At 40.1% G+C, this 15,834-nt stretch overlaps 1 protein-coding gene across 1 annotated transcript in view; it reads right to left on the bottom strand.

Moving 5' to 3' along the window:
• Positions 1–15,600, bottom strand: part of ATP6V0D2 (ATPase H+ transporting V0 subunit d2) — a 54,639-nt gene extending 39,039 nt beyond the window's left edge. The window contains exons 1-2 of the mRNA XM_004047240.4: positions 15,207–15,600; positions 458–629 (exon numbers count right to left, since the gene is read on the bottom strand). Coding sequence (XP_004047288.1) covers positions 458–629; positions 15,207–15,336 — 302 coding nt within the window. The 5' untranslated portion in view covers positions 15,337–15,600. The remainder of the gene's footprint in view (positions 1–457; positions 630–15,206) is intronic.
• Between the last annotated feature and the right edge of the window lie 234 nt (positions 15,601–15,834).

Below are 15,834 nucleotides of genomic sequence, written 5' to 3'. Positions count from 1 at the left end.
ATGATGAATAAAAATAAAACATATATAACTTTCACAACTGCTACTTATACTGTTACAAAGGGAATTAGGAGTGGTTTATGTGACCTTATGAATACTTTGAGATATTGTCAACCCCACCCTGAAAAGTGATCCAAGAATGTCACATAACATTTACCTTCAGTACTAACACCTTAAACACTGGCAACACTTTTTTTTTTTTAATGAAAACTGAAAAGATTCCTTTAAATGGAGGCCACCACCGCTGATATAATCATGTTTATAAATCAATGAAATCCATTTTCTAATGCAAAAATGTGGCTCTATGAGCTGATCAGTTGCTAAAATGTGAATGAATTTAAACTTACAAACAATGGAAAAGGTCTTAAGTCTCACTCTGGCTTGATACCCACCCTGTAATTGTTAGGGGTCATCCGCACGAGTACATTGGGGCTTATTAGGGCTTTCTGTCATCACTTACGTCATATAGGTGAGAAATGTGCTGAGGGGCTCCAGGGAATGATTCCGGAAATACTCAAATTCTCCACATAGTCTTTTCCTCATCTCAGTGTCAATTTTGGAAACAGTAAGAGGATTTGTTTGATTAGCCAAAAAGTTACCATAATCAGTAGTCTGGAGATGAATTTTCAGGTCTGAAATTAAATGAAACCCCAATTCAGGTTAAATTTTGAACATACACAAATAGCTTTTTCAACATTAGTTGAATTCATGCTAATTTTGTGTTATATACATATGTATTATCTTATTAGATTTTAATATAAGGTCTAAATATGATTTAGACTTGATCAGTAAAGCAACAAAAATGTAATGTGAATATGGATAATCCAGCACACCACAAAATGTGTTTTTCTTTTGTTTTGAGAGGGAGTCTCCCTCTGTAGCCCAGGCAGGAGTGCCGTGGTGCGATCTCAGCTCGCGGCAACCTCTGCCTCTTGGGTTCACGCAATTTTCCTGCTTCAGCCTCCCAAGTAACTGGGACCACAGGCGCGTGCCACTATACCTGGCTAATTTTTGTATTTTTTTAAGTAGAGACAGGGTTTCACCATGTTGGCCAGGCTGGTCTCGAACTCCTGACCTCGAGTGATCTGTCCACCTCAGGCTCCCAAAGTGCTGGGATTACAGGCAAGAGCCACTGTGCCTGGCCCTCACAAAATATTTCAATGACCTAAGAAATCTGGTATTATTTAGCAGGTCTGAAAAAAAAAAAAACCTAACAAACACCTAATCCACAGATGGCAAACAGGTTTTAGTCTTTTGGAGATAGCTACCTGGGAAACTGTTGAGGATACAAATGCTCCATCCCAACTTGATGGAAAAGATAAATGTATTAGTAGTAGCTACCATGGGTGTGGGGGCAGGTGGCACGGGCAGCCTTCGCTGCTCTGTTTCAGTATCCTTTTATTACAGACGAAGAAGTTGAAGCTCAGTGGGACTAAATGGTGGAGTTATCTAATGAGACTGAAGTAGGAGATTAGTCCCCTTATTCTCATAACCCAGCATCGTTTCCACCAGACCACGCCATGCATCCTTTAAATGTCATCAATTTTGGTTGCCAGGTAATTGGATTGAACTGAATTTCAGCTTTGTTGATTGTCACTTCCTCCTGAACAAACCATGTGTTTTCTAGCATCCATACTTCAGTAAATGCTGACCCAACCCCACTCTAGAATTTCTTCCCGCACCCCTTTTCAGATTGGCTTATTATAATCTACTGGTAACATTAAAATAATAGTTGCCAGTGATTGAGTGCTTATTAGGTACCAGGTATTGTACTGAACTTGTATTATCTCATTTAACACTCATGGCAATTTTATGAGGTAAAAATGATTTCTATGCCTTTGTACAGATAAGAACACTGAAGCTCAGAGAGGTTAGTAACTTGTTCAAGATCACATAGATTAAAAAATTTAAAAATCTCACGTAGATAAACTGTGATTCCAAGCCAAGTATTCCTGACTTCAAAGTCACTTAAAACTTTATTTTATTGCCAACTAATTCAATTAGATTATCACTTGTTCTGTAAAGATTTAATTATCTCAGGCAGAATTATTCACTCTCATGCATCTGAATTTGAAAGTACTCTGATAAAACCTCTAGCATAATACCTATTATAGGATATTTTATAGTCTTAAGCATGTTAACCCAGAAGGCAGTTACACTATCTTAGTTGTATCTTTTACCTGTGACTCCTTATGCAGAACCCAACATGTAAGTGTTATTGCATATCTGAGTATCTAAAATGTCCTTGGCAACATCCAGCACACATATGGAGCTTATTGGATCTTTCATTCAAACATTTATTAAGCATCTATTATGTGCTGCCAACTACAGGAGACCCAAAGATAGACCAGAAATATTCCTCATTCCCAAGGAAACCCACTGTTCGGTAAAGAAAGAGGCAGTCACAAATGATTCAAACAATGTGTTAATTTAGTGATAAAGATAAGGTCCTTGATTTATGGGAACATAGAAAATGAGACCCAGATCCATAAGGATAGGAGCAAGAAGCCTAGGAAAGTGTCTTGAAGGAGATGAGCCTTAGAATATTATGTAAGAGTGGAGGAAGAGGGGAGAAACAGTAAGAACAGAGGCAGGAATTCGATGACTTAGTACAGGTATGCTGTGTGCAAGGAGCTCAAAGCAGTTCAGTGTTGCTGAAGTATTAAGTGGGAGAGAAATAAATTAAAAATAGAACTCCCATATGATCTAGCAATCTCACTACTGGGTATATATCCAAAGGAAATGAAATCAGTATGTTGAAGAGATATCTGTACTCCTACATTCATTATAACATTGCTCACAATAGCTAAGACATAGAATCAAGCTAAGTGCCCATCGATGGATGAATGGACAAAGGAAAGGTGGTATAAATATACCATAGGATACTGCTTGGCCTTCAAAAAGAAAGAAATCTTTCATTTTGATAACTCAGAAGTAGAGAGTAAAGTAATGGTCATCAAAGGGCAAGGAGTGGGCCAGGAGTGGTGGCTCATGCCTGTAATCCCAGCACTTTGGGAGGCAGAGGTGGGAAGATCCCTTGAACCCAGGGGCTCGAGGCTTCAGTGAGCTATGATCTCGCCACTGTACTCTAGCCTGGGTGAAAAAGCAAGACCTTGTCTCTACATTTTAAAAAAAAAAGAAAGAAAGAAAAAGAAAAAAACTACTTAGTGGGGGACAAGTGAGAGGGTGAGGGGTTGGAAAGATGTCAAAGGATACAAAACTCAGTTAGATTCAGTTAGATAGGAGGAATAACTTCAAGAGACCTATGGTACAAAATGGTGACTATAGTAAATAACAATGTATTGTATTTTTAAAATCATGTAAAGAGTAGATTTTGTGTTCTCCCCACAAAAAATAAGTATGTGAATTCACATACTTGTTAATTCACTTGATTGATAACATGTAGGTCACATTGGGCAGGCTTCCAAATTTACCTGCCTGGCGGAGGTCTTATGATGCCTGTCCTGTCCTGTCCTGTCCTGTCCTGTCCTGTCCTGTCCTATCCCAGAGTAAAGAATCTTACTGTGAGTCCCTCAAATTGTTGATGTACTGATTAATACATAACCTACTGGCACTGAAAAGGACACTGATTTGTTTCCGAATCATCAAGTTTTGGTGATTGGTTTCTGCATCATGAAGTTTACTGATTGTCTTGCACGTAGACATTTTAGCCTGTATATCATCTGTAGCCAGTGATTGTAACCTCTGTATTGTGACCTGTAATGAAAAGGACAACTCTAGTATGAAGAGTCCTCCTCTGTTCTTCTAAACTTTCTCTTAAAAGCCTTCCAACTCGCAGCAGACTCTGGGACACACGCAGCTTTGTTGCTGTGTCTTCCTTGATCGGTCCTCACATTTGGCTTCCAATAAACCTTTACTGAACTATTTCTGCCTCAACAAACTTAATTTTGGTTGATACCACAATTAATACATATATTAAAACACCATAGGCTGGGCGTGGTGGCCCACGCCTGTAATCCCAGCACTTTGGGAGGCTGAGGCGGGTGGATCACTTGAGGTAAGGAGTTCAAGACCAACCTGGCCAACATGGTGAAACCCCGTCTCTACTAAAAACACAAAAATTAGCTGGGTGTGGTGGTGTGCGCCTGTAATCCCAGCTACTCAGGAGGCTGAGGCATGAGAATTGCTTGAAGCTGGGAGGCAGAAGTTGCAGTGAGCTGAGATTGCGCCACTGCACCCCAGCCTGGGCAAAGGAGTGAGAGATTCTGTCTCAAAAAATAAAATATAAAATAAAATAAAACATCATGTTGCATATGATAAATATATGCAATTTTTATGTGTCAATTTTAAAGGAGTGGTAGAGAAGGGGAGGTGAGAATTGAAGCCAAAGAAATAAGCAGAACTGTCCTAGGGAGGGTTTGGTATGCCATGTTTATCCTGAGATAACAGGAAGCCACTGCGAGCTATGAATGGATTGCTCTGGTAGCTGGGGGAGGGTGCACCTGCAATTTGGAACAATGTGGTTCTTGCAGTCTTCCTCAGTGTCTGGAGTAGATTTTGCATCGGAAATGCTGTTCATCTGACGGCAGAATTTATTTGCTCAATTACCTATTTAATTAACTTAAAACAATTCTACTTTGTTGCCATGCCTTATTTAGCTTTCATTTTGGCATTTCAGATTTTTATGCAGCTTGACAGTTTGAATTCTCAGCACCAAGGAATATTTGCCAACAGAAGTGACACAAATGGTATTTCTTTCAAAACCATGATATTTTGCTCATGTGACATATGTTTCTTTCAAGCTAAATAACTTTCAAACCTTTCAGCTGCCAGGGACATCCTGAAATTAAATGTCTCAGTGTTTCATACCCTGTAGGAATCTTATAATACTGTAATCAGTGAAAAGTGGAATAGAAGGAACCTCTCTTCCCCAGCACTAAAATGATCCAAGGGATGCTTGCTTTCAGATTCCAAGAGAATCTGGGGGTCTGAAATGCACTCTGGGATGATGATAGACTGTCAATAATAACAACAGTACTCATAGTTTTATACTTTTCAAAATGAGTTCACTGAATTTTTTTTCCTACATTTCCCCAAATGCTTATCTAAATAGGTGTGTGAGTAATAAGACTTTATGGTAAAATAAATTTGGAAGGCACAAGCTTCTTTACTGTAGGAATTAAAAGCCTTTACTACATGAAAGTGATTTCTTTGAAAACAGTAAGGGACAGAACCTCCCAAGCCACTAAAAAACAATGGGCTACCCACAGAGCACACTTGGGAAAATTACACTACTATCTAGAAAGGTAGAGTGGCAAATGGTGTTTTTTCCTTTTTATTAAAATAAGGAAAATAGAATATATTCCAAACTGTAGGATCACTACCAACTAAATCAATTTAATAGGTGCCACACAGCAATAGAATAAAAAAAATAGATTACACCATTTTAACAAATAGAGTCTATCACATAGTGTGAATGTGTGCCTGCATGTATGCACTGAGTCATAATATAAACATGCGTTTTCTGTGGGTTGTGGTCACTGCATGAAGGGAATTATCTGAGATCACTTGGCTATAGGGAAATTAGACTTCATGGTTATTGTCTACTAATTTGTTGGCAGACTATTTTTAGAAAATTCCTTTTTGGCTGGGCGTGGTGGCTGATGCTTGTAACCCCAGCTACTCTGGAGGCCGAGGGGGGAGGGTTGCTGAGCCCAGGAGTTTGAGACCAGTCTGGGTAACATAGGGAGACCCCGTCTCTACTAAAAATAAAGAGAAGTGACTGTCTACTGTTCTATCCAAGCAGCCCCCTGCCTTTCCCCACACTCTGCTGCTGCTGAACTTAGGGAAATTATCTGAATTTTCTGAACTCAGTTTCCTCATCTACAAAATGGATATAGTCTACGCTTTCAGGTTGTTTTGGGGATTAAACAAGGTTGTCTGGTACAGTGGCTCACGCCTCTAATCCCAGGGTTTGGGAGGCCAAGGTGGGAGGATTGCTTGAGGCCAGGGGTTTCAGTCTAGACTGGGCAACATGGCAAAACCCCAACTCTACAAAAGAAAAAAAAAAGTTAGCTGGGTGTGGTGGCACATGCCTGTGGTCCCCGTACTCAGGAAGCTGAGGTGGGAGAATTGCTTGAGCCTGGGAGGTGGAGGCTGGAGTGAGCCGTGTTCAAGCTACTGCACTCTGGCTCAGGCAATAGAGTGAGGTCCTGTCTCAAAAAAGAAAAGAAACAAACAAACAAAAAAAGATGATTCAGGTAGGTAAAAAGCCAGCATAGAGAATGCACCACAAAATATTTTTTTTTCAATTGTACCCATCTATCTCCAAAATAAATTGCTAAGGAATTCAGCTTTTATCCTCTAAACCAGAATTTTTCCAACTAACATATTGGAATCAACCATCAAATCTGGTAATTACTCAGACTTTTGATAAATACACCGGAAGATGTACAACCAGACACTTCTTTCTCCATTTTTGCTAATATATTGCCGTTCAAAGTCCTCTTTGGTGCTTTATTACTCCAAATGCCCTGCATTTCTTCCCTGATTTCTGCTGCTCACTCCCGTTTTGAATGACATCTGGCACTTCGATTACTGCAGCAATCTTTGAATCAATTTTCCCAGGCTCATTTCTCCTCATGTGCTCCCTGCCTCAAGTTTAATCTTTCCTAAGAATTGTTTTGGTACTGTAATGATCCTAAAAATAGCTTGGAGCCACTGAAAAGCTTTAGGCAGATTAAAAACAACTTTTATAAAATTTGTAGAGCGTTTTACCATTGCCAGAATGGTTTTAGTATACATAATCTCTTAACTTTAACAATAATCCTATTTCATAGATGAAGAAACTGAGGCTCAGAGAAGTAACTTGTTCCTGTTTTCCACGCTGGCAAGTAGTTAACTGAGAATCATACCTGACTCTTGTCCTCATTCAGTGTTAGCGTCAGGATCTTGAAACTTCAAATCAAACCTTCAAGGTTTTTCAGAGTTTTCCCAGCCTGAATTCCAGCCTTCTCTCCAAGTATTCTAGTATTGCAGCCTAACTGATTTACTCCCCATCCACAGGCTTTTATTTTTTCCCTTTTTAAATTCATTTGTTTTATCTGCTTGCTAGAATGTCCTGACATCTCAATTCTTCTCCTCCTGAAACCCCATTTCATGGCCTTTTATCAACCTATTATTCAAGATTTGGTTCACCTTCAAGTATATCTGCTATCAATAGGTTTGAACCATTTTTGGATTCTGAATTTTTATCTCATTTTACTTATGTGTGACATCCTATCAACCACACAGTTGTCTAGGTAGTAAATGGTGTCGTTTTTTTTTTTAGACAGATTCTTGCTGTGTCACCCAGGCTAAAGTACAGTGGCATAATCATAGCTCACTGCAACCTTGAACTCCTGGCCTCTAGCAATCCTATTGCCTCGGCCTCCCAAAGTGCTAGGATTACAAACATGAGCCACTGCATCCAGCCTGTTCTTTTTTGTACTCTCCATAGCTCCAAATGCATTTTTTTTGCCACATAAATGAGCCTCAAATATTAATTTGTGATTAAAACTTAAGATCCATGTAGCAGTGGCCCCACAGAACTTCATTATACAGTCCAGTAAATCTTACTAGGGTTGAAAATCTTCATTTTAATTTTTACTTACCAAAATAAATATTTTCAAAACTGGTGCTCTCTGAAGAACAGAATAAACTAAATGGATTCATATCCAAATGCCACTAGCCAAAACCATAAAATGGAAAGAACTATTTCAGGAATTCCAAAGTCTAGCAGAAGAGGGAAAACAAATTCTTGTTGTATGTAAACTACAGTGCAGGGGTGTATTGTTAAGATTTACAATTTACAAAACATCTTCAGATATTTTGGATCCTCCCAGTGAACTGGGAGTTAGGCCAGGGAGATACCATCTAAAGATGAGATAAGAAAGCACTTATCAGCACTCACGCTTGTAATCCCAGCATTTTGGGAGGCTGAAGCAGGAGGATTGTTTGAGGCCAGGAGTTCAAGACCAGCCTGGGCAACAAAGTGAGACCTTGTCTTTGCAAATGACAAAAAAGTTAGCCAGGCTTGGTGACATGCATCTGTTGTCCCAGGTACTTGAAAGGCTAAGGTGGGAGGATCACTTGAGCCTAGGAGATTGAGGCTGCATTGAGCCATGATCACGCTACCCACTACTGCATTCCCTGGCTTGGGCAACAGAATGAGACCCTGTCTCACAATAAAAAATAAATAAATTAAAAAATAAAGCACCATGTTAAAGGTTAAGCAGCTTGCTTAGAATCCCAGAACCATAAAGCAGAAGATCCAGGACTTGAACCCAATATGCAGATATTTCCAGCGTGTATTTTCAGATTCTTACTACATGAAAAATACACTCTTAGGCTTAGGGAGGTAGGAGAGAGAAAAGTTTAAGGTGTACTTTCTGCCTTTAAGAAGTTTACAGGCAGCCAGGCACAGTGGCTCACGTCTATAATCCCAGCACTTTGGGAGGCCGAGATGGGCGGATCACGAGGTCAGGAGATCGAGACTATCCAAGCTAACATGGTGAAACCCCATCTCTACTAAAAATATAAAAAATTAGCCAGGCGTGGTGGTGGGTGACTGTAGTCCCAGCTACTCGGGAGACTGAGACAGGAGAATGGCATGAACCTGGGAGGCGGAGCTTGCAGTGAGCCGAGATCGCGCCACTGCACTCCAGCCTGGGTGACAGAGACTCCATCTCAAAAAAAAAAAAGAAAAAAGAAGTTTACAGGCTGGGCACTCGCTGGCTTACACCTGTAATCTCAGTACTTTGGGAGGCTGAGGTGGGCAGATCACTTGAGCTCAGGAGTTCAAGACCAGCCTGCGCAACATGAAGAAACCCTGTCTCTACAAAAATACAAAAATTAGTCAGGAACAGTGGCCTATGCCTGTAGTTCCAGCTACTCAGGAGGCTGAGGTGGGAGGGTCGCTTAAGTCCGGGAGAGGTAGAGGTTGCAGTAACTGAGATCATGCCACTGCACTCCAGCCTGGGTGTCAGAGCCAGACCCTGTCTTAAAAAATAAAAATAAAAAAGCTTGCAATAAAGCAGATAGAGCTATATATTTATTTATCAGTTAAGCCTGTAACTGCAGCAGCCTCTGGAGCTAGATAGACAAACGAGGCAAATGTTCTGCCTCAGGATGACACATCTATGCAAATGTCACAGATGTTATACAGGATTAGGTTCGTTACAAGGTACTGTGGAGCATAAAGTTGAAGCTTGTCAATTCCATCCCATGATAGATTCTGTAGGAAGGGGCTTACAGAGGAAGTGACTTAAATGAAGACTTTAAAGGGAGATGGTCGCTTTCCAGGAACATGGGATAAGGGATGGAATTTGTGATTGAAGGTGCAGCTCCAGAAAAGGCAAAACATTCTGAAGAAGGGCTTACAAAGTAGATCAGCCTTTTAAGCATAGTGTCATTTATCTTGCCTGATGGAAGCTCTTGATATGTGTGTGTGTGTGTGTGTGTGTGTGTGTGTGTGTGTGTGTGTGTGTGTTTTAAACAGGAAAGAGAGAATTGGATATGTCTTTTTAATATAAGGCAGAAAAAGTGCTATAATTAGAGGTACAAATAATGTCTAAGGAAGCAAAGAGAAAGCTCTTTGAAATCAGTCATCCTCCCGTATGTTATTTTGAAATTAAAAATAAGTAATAGGTGTATATACAGGTAAACAGTGACAGGTCCCTATGCTTGTCACTCACCTACCCACCACCCCCTGCCACTGGTTCCTAGCTTCACGTAACCTCTATTTTTAGTTTCTTTTTAATCCTTTCACAGTTTCTTTGTAGCTAGGCAATCATATAGGAAGTATATTTTTAAAATTTATCCCGCTTTTTACTAGAGTGCCATGCCACACCTGGTTCTTCCCCTTGCTTTTCTGACTTAATGTATCTTGGTAATCTTTCCATATTTCTCCTTTTAGAGTGCTTCCTCATGCGTTTTTCCTTTTAAATGCAGAATATTCCATTATGTGAATGTTCCATAACTTATTTAACTTATTCCTGGCTGGTTGTGGTGGCTCAGGCCTATAATCCCAGCATGTTGGAAGGCCAAGGTGGGAGGATTGCTTGAGCCCAGGAGTTTGAGAGTAGCCTGGGCAACGTAAGACCCTGTCTCTATTAAAAAAATAAATTTTAAAAAATGAAAACTTATTTCCTGCAGAGGGACACTTGATTTGTTTCCATCTTTTGCTATTCCAAACTATGCCACATAAAAGGCCAGCCGCGGTGGGTCATGCCTGTAATCCCAGCACTTTGTGAGGCTGAGGTGGGTGGATCACTTGAGGTTAGGAGTTTGAGACCTGTCATGGCCAACATGGTGAGACCCCATCTCTACTAAAAATACAAAAAATTAGCCAGGCATGGTGGTGCATGCCTGTAGTCCCAGCTACTTGGGAGACAGAGGCACAAGAATCACTTGAACCCAGGAGGCAGAGGTTGCAGTGAGCCGAGATTGTGCCATTACATGCCAGCCAGGGTGACAGAGCGAGACTCTGTCTCAAAAACAACAACAAAAAACTATGCCACATAAACAGCCTTGTATAGCTGTCATCTCACATGTGTGTAAGTTTGTCTATGAGACTTGGAATTCCTGGACAAAGTGTATAAGCATTTGGAATTTCAGTAGGTACTACCCAATTGCCATCCTTAAGGGGTTCTCATTTTTCTCATATTTTTATTCTCCAGGTAGGATCATTTTTAGGGCAGGGACTCTATCTTGTTCATCTTTACTTTCTTGGCCCTAGCTAGAAAGTACTTACTAGATGGTGTTGAATTAATTCCTACCTGAAGACACAGCTGGAGAAGCTCTGAAGCTCAAGCCCCTTGACAGGGGGGCACCATTGTTAGTGAGATATAATCAGCTTCCCTAATTCACTTCTAAACAAACTGTGTCAAGGACAAAGTAAAGACTTAATCCAGGTCAGCAGCTCACGTCTGTAATCCCAGCACTTTAGGAGGCCAAGGCAGGCGGATCACCTGGGGTTAGGGGTTTGAGACCAGCCTGGCCAACATGGTGAAATCCCATCTCTACTAAAAAAAAAAAAAAAAATACAAAACTAGCCAGGCATGGTGGCACATGCCTGTAATTCTAGCTACCTGAGAGGCCGAGGCAGGAGAATCACTTGAACTTGGGAGGCAGAGGTTGCAGTGAGCCAAGATCGTGCCATTGGACACCAGCCTGGGTGACAGGAGCTAAACTCCGTCTCAAAAAGAAAAAAAAAAGACTTAATCCAGAATGACCTCCCACATCTTGAGAGCCAGTGGACACTGTTGTCATATGTTTTAGAAAAGATTATTTACTACTAAACTTTAAGTATTGATTTACTATTTTGTCTTTTTTCAGGAGAGAAGAATATTTCCAAAAGTCTTATTTGTAATTTTTAAAAATTCTGATGCAAGCAGTAGTGTTATTTTTTAAAATATGCTCTTTTAAAGTTATTGTTTTGGTTCAAAGTCACTTTTAAAGACCCTAAAGTTTCTTTATAGATACAACTTTAAAGCAATACCAGTGACAAAGGCAATGGGAACTAATTTCCTTCTTCTGTACCTAGGAAAGACTGAATCACAGTGGATCCGGAGATCTGAATCAAGTCACAATTAGTCAGGGGCAGGTCTCAGAATACATGGGTATTTCTTACTACACTTAACCCAATTATGCACACAATTAAGCACAATTATGAATACTAACACTTTTCAAAGCTTTGCTGGATGATCTTTATTTTCTCTCTTCTAAATTTACCCAAAACCTTATTATGTTCCTTGCAAGTTGTTCTAAAACAATTTGTTGCTATCAGAACACTTTCCTTTTAAAGACCAGATGACTTAAAAAGATTGAAAGCAAATTTAATCTTGGCCAAGTTAGTTTTTCTTTTACAGAAAGTCCCTGCTTCAACATATAGTATTGGAATGGCACAGTGTAACCTGTTGTTTATCCATAGTTTGTATGGTGTATATTTTGTGCAAAAGTAAACTAAAATCCTTAAGCCTTTAGGATTCTATTCCAACAAGTGCCCTTGATTTCTTCTCAGCTCTGAATCTAGCTTGGGGCAGACTGAGTCTCCCTAAGTACATTCACAGATGCAACAGTTGAACTGCTGTTCACACACTATTTATTTCTCAACATCCTATAAAATAATCAGGTAGAGCAGTCATTATTTTCTGTTTCAAAATGGAGTGGACATCAACTCCACACAGACCTATTCATATATCTTCAATTTATACTCAGGAGGCAATGGCATATTTTTGTGGAAAAGGAGACACAGAGAGCTCTATCCATCCTCCATCACCGACAGCCTGTTAGGTGGTCACAGCCATTCTAAGCCCCAGTGTCCTCAACTAACAGAGGACATGAAATTCTTGTTTAGATTTGTTTTCTCAGCAGTCATGATAACCTAAACATGGTTTGATGATTCATGCTTGATATTTCTGGGAGTCTCTGAACAGTAGATTGGCACACAGATTCAAATGTAGTTGAGAATTGGGAAGAGAGAGAGTTAGAAATCATGAGACACAATGGCAATAAAGCAGTAGAGCACAGGTGGGGTGGCTTCAGGTGGTTTCTCATCCCCTGACGTTGTATGGAAAATTCTGCATATGCCTGCTTATGTATGTTTTTCTAAACACAAGCTTTATTCTTGAGGTCTTTGAGAAGGTTTGAAACATTTTCTTCTCTCCCAAACTGAAAATGAAGATACCAGATTCAGCTAACTGTCTATGTAGAGGATAGATCTGTTAATCTCATTTCTTCCACCTTCTATCTATCCCCTTCCCTCGACAAGTCTTTTGATTAAAAGAGACCTAGGCGGAAAATATAGGGTGCAATTTTTAAATTCCTGATTTTTATCTTTTTACTTTCTAGAATTCTTTTTTTTTTTTTTTCCTGAGACAGGATCTCACTCTGTCGCCCAGGCTGGAGCACAGTGGTGCAGTTACAGCTCACTGCAGCTTCAACCTTTTGGGCTCAAGCCATCCTCCTGCCACAGCCTCCCAAGTAGCTGGGACTACAGGCATGCACCACCATGCCCAGCCAATTTTCAAAATTTTTAGTAGAGACGAGGTCTTGCTATGTTGCTCAGGCTGGTCTTGAACTCCTGGCCTCAAGCAGTCCTCACACCTAGGCCTTTCAAATTGCTAGGATTACAGGCATGAGCCACTACACCCGACCTATTTTCTAGAATTCTTTTTTTTTTTTTTTGAGACAGAATTTCACTGTGTCACCCAGGCTGGAGTGCAGTGGCATGATCTCAGCTCACTGCAACCTCTGCCTCCCAGGTTCAAGAAATTCTCCTGCCTCAACCTCCTGAGTAGCTGGGATTACAGGTGTCTGCCACCATACCCAACTAACTTTTTCTATTTCTAGTAGACACGGGGTTTTACAGGCATGAGCCACCTCTCCAGTCCTAGAATTCTTTATATGGCTTTAGGTATGGCTTCCCTTGATTTATCTCTGAATTCTTTTTTTCTTTCCTTCTTTTTTTTTTTTTTTTTGGTATCACAAAGATATTTTATGTATTCCTTGCATTTAAATTTGCATTCCTTAGCTCATTTAAGAGCTTGGCTGAAAACTAAATAGAATTCATTAAAATGTCTCCTCTCAGAAACACTTAGTCAGCCCTGTGTTCTTTATTTTATGTAGATTTTCTATAGGTGACCAACGTTCTCCAGTCACCAAACTCTTATTTTAATATGCTGAAGTGACTTAGGATTTGGGGTTTTACTGTAATTATTTGTAGCCAACAGAATTAGTTATCTGAAAGGTTCTTGCTGTTTCCAATGCTAATGGAAGTGCAGGGTTTGTCCTAACTTGGGTGGTTCTGTCTGAACTCTGGCTTTAACTGGTCAGAACTATAAACAAGTGGCCTCAGGACCCTTCAGCCCTAATTGAAGAGACTGCAAAGTCACCTTTAGAAGGTTCATTGGTTCGTTTTTGCCTTTTAATACCCTTCCTAGGAGGCTTTATTCTTAGTGCTTTCTTGCCTTTTCTAGAATAATCTGGAAGCTTTAAACCACCTTATTATTGACCTATATGGGTTTTATAAGTATGTTTCAAAATCAGTGAGTGTAGCTGTTTTTAATAATAAAAATACTGTTACAGACGTGGAATCATTGGTAAGGTTTTGAAAAAGAAAATGTAGTTTAGAGACAATTTCCACTTGTTGAGTATTTATTTATTATAACTGAGAACACTGAGACTCAGATGCTTGGAGCCACAGGTCACCTACCGGTGACATGACAGAAGTCAAATCCAGGACTTTTGAATCCAGGGCTGGCCCCAGCAGTAACAGCTTTTGATTTTTTTTTTTTACTTCAATTAAAGGTAAACTTCAAACTCTCAAATCAATAGATACTGAGAAATGTGATAGAATAAAATTCTATAGAACAAGGTTTTAAATATATATATTTTTTCTTTGTCATAGATCCCTTGGCAGTTTGGTGAAGCCCTTCTCCAAATGTTTATAAATATGTAGAATGAAAATACACAGGATTATAAAAGAAAGCAAATATTTTTAGATATAGTTGTCAAAATGTCTTTAAAATGTATAAGAATCTGGCGGGCATGATGGCTCACGCCTGTAATTCCAGCACTTTGGGAGGCCAAGGCAGTCGGATCACCTGAGGTCAGGAGTTCGAGACCAGCCTGGCCAACATGGTGAAAACCCGTCTCTCCGAAAAGTACAAAAATTAGTCGGGCCAGGTGGTGGGCACCTGTAATCCCAGTTACTCAGGAGGCTGAGGCAGGAGAATTGCTTGAACCCGGGAGGCGGAGGTTGCAGTGAGCCAAGATCACGCCACTATACTTCAGCCTATGCAACAAGAGTGAAACTCCATCTCAATAAATAAATAAATAAATAAATAATAAAGGATGAGTGTGATATCCTACTTCAAAATAGAGAAAACATACATGACATTTCAAGGTATCTGCAAGAACTTTAAAGGGATATGAAAACATTGAATTTTTGTTGGTGACAGTGTCACAGATACTACTTATCTCAACTACTGTGATTTGTTGCCTACATTAGTAATGAATAGAGATGTATTTTTTTTTTCCTCATTCAAGTTTATGGACCCCAGAAATCTGGACTGCAGGAATAAGGATCTGCTCAGAACTCTCAAACCATACAATTATGGGCTTTTTTTCTCCATGCTTCTGGAGAGTGACATCATTTCATTTTTTTTTTTTTTTTCTTTTTAGAGGGTGAGAAGAGCTACACTTACCTTCTAGGGTCTCACACTGGACCAGGTTGATATAGTCTTGCTGGGTCAGGAGGCTGGCCTTGCATCCTCGAACCAGGCCCTCCAGGTAGCCATGGTCCACGTTGAAGTACAGCTCCGCACCTTCGAGCATGGGGGAAGAGATCGAAGCCAAGGTAGGGTGAAACAGCTCTGTAGTCCTGGACGGCCCCTGAAGATTTGCACTAGCCTGGGAAAAGTGCGAGTAATTATCAGGCAGCACAATCTATCAGGTGATAGTCAGGGTTTTTGTGACTAGTTTCCTCCGGTTTCAGTGGCTTTCAACACAGCACACTCAGCCCTGTTTATACTGCAACAATGAATCAGCCAGATGACCCAAGTAAACCCAGGCAACAAACCACGATTGGGAAAAAGAGATATGAGAGTCAGGGGAGGATCCAGGCTCAATTCTTACTCTCCCACAGATCGGACCCTTCCCAGCTTTGCTATTGGGAGGCTTCAAACTCCTGAATGTTTTGTAAACATTCCTACCACCAGCTGAGCTTTCAACTGTAATTTACACTAATCCAAAATTCTTTGAGGACTATCAATATGAACAAAGAGAGGGTTTTTAATAAAAATAATTTAATTTAGGCTGGCATGATGGCTCACC

Source organism: Gorilla gorilla, chromosome 7, assembly GCF_029281585.2.
Source record: "Gorilla gorilla gorilla isolate KB3781 chromosome 7, NHGRI_mGorGor1-v2.1_pri, whole genome shotgun sequence".
In the NCBI taxonomy this organism is placed as follows: Eukaryota; Metazoa; Chordata; class Mammalia; order Primates; family Hominidae; genus Gorilla; species Gorilla gorilla.
Note: the sequence above shows the minus strand (reverse complement) of the source record. Positions and strands in the feature narration are given on the sequence as shown.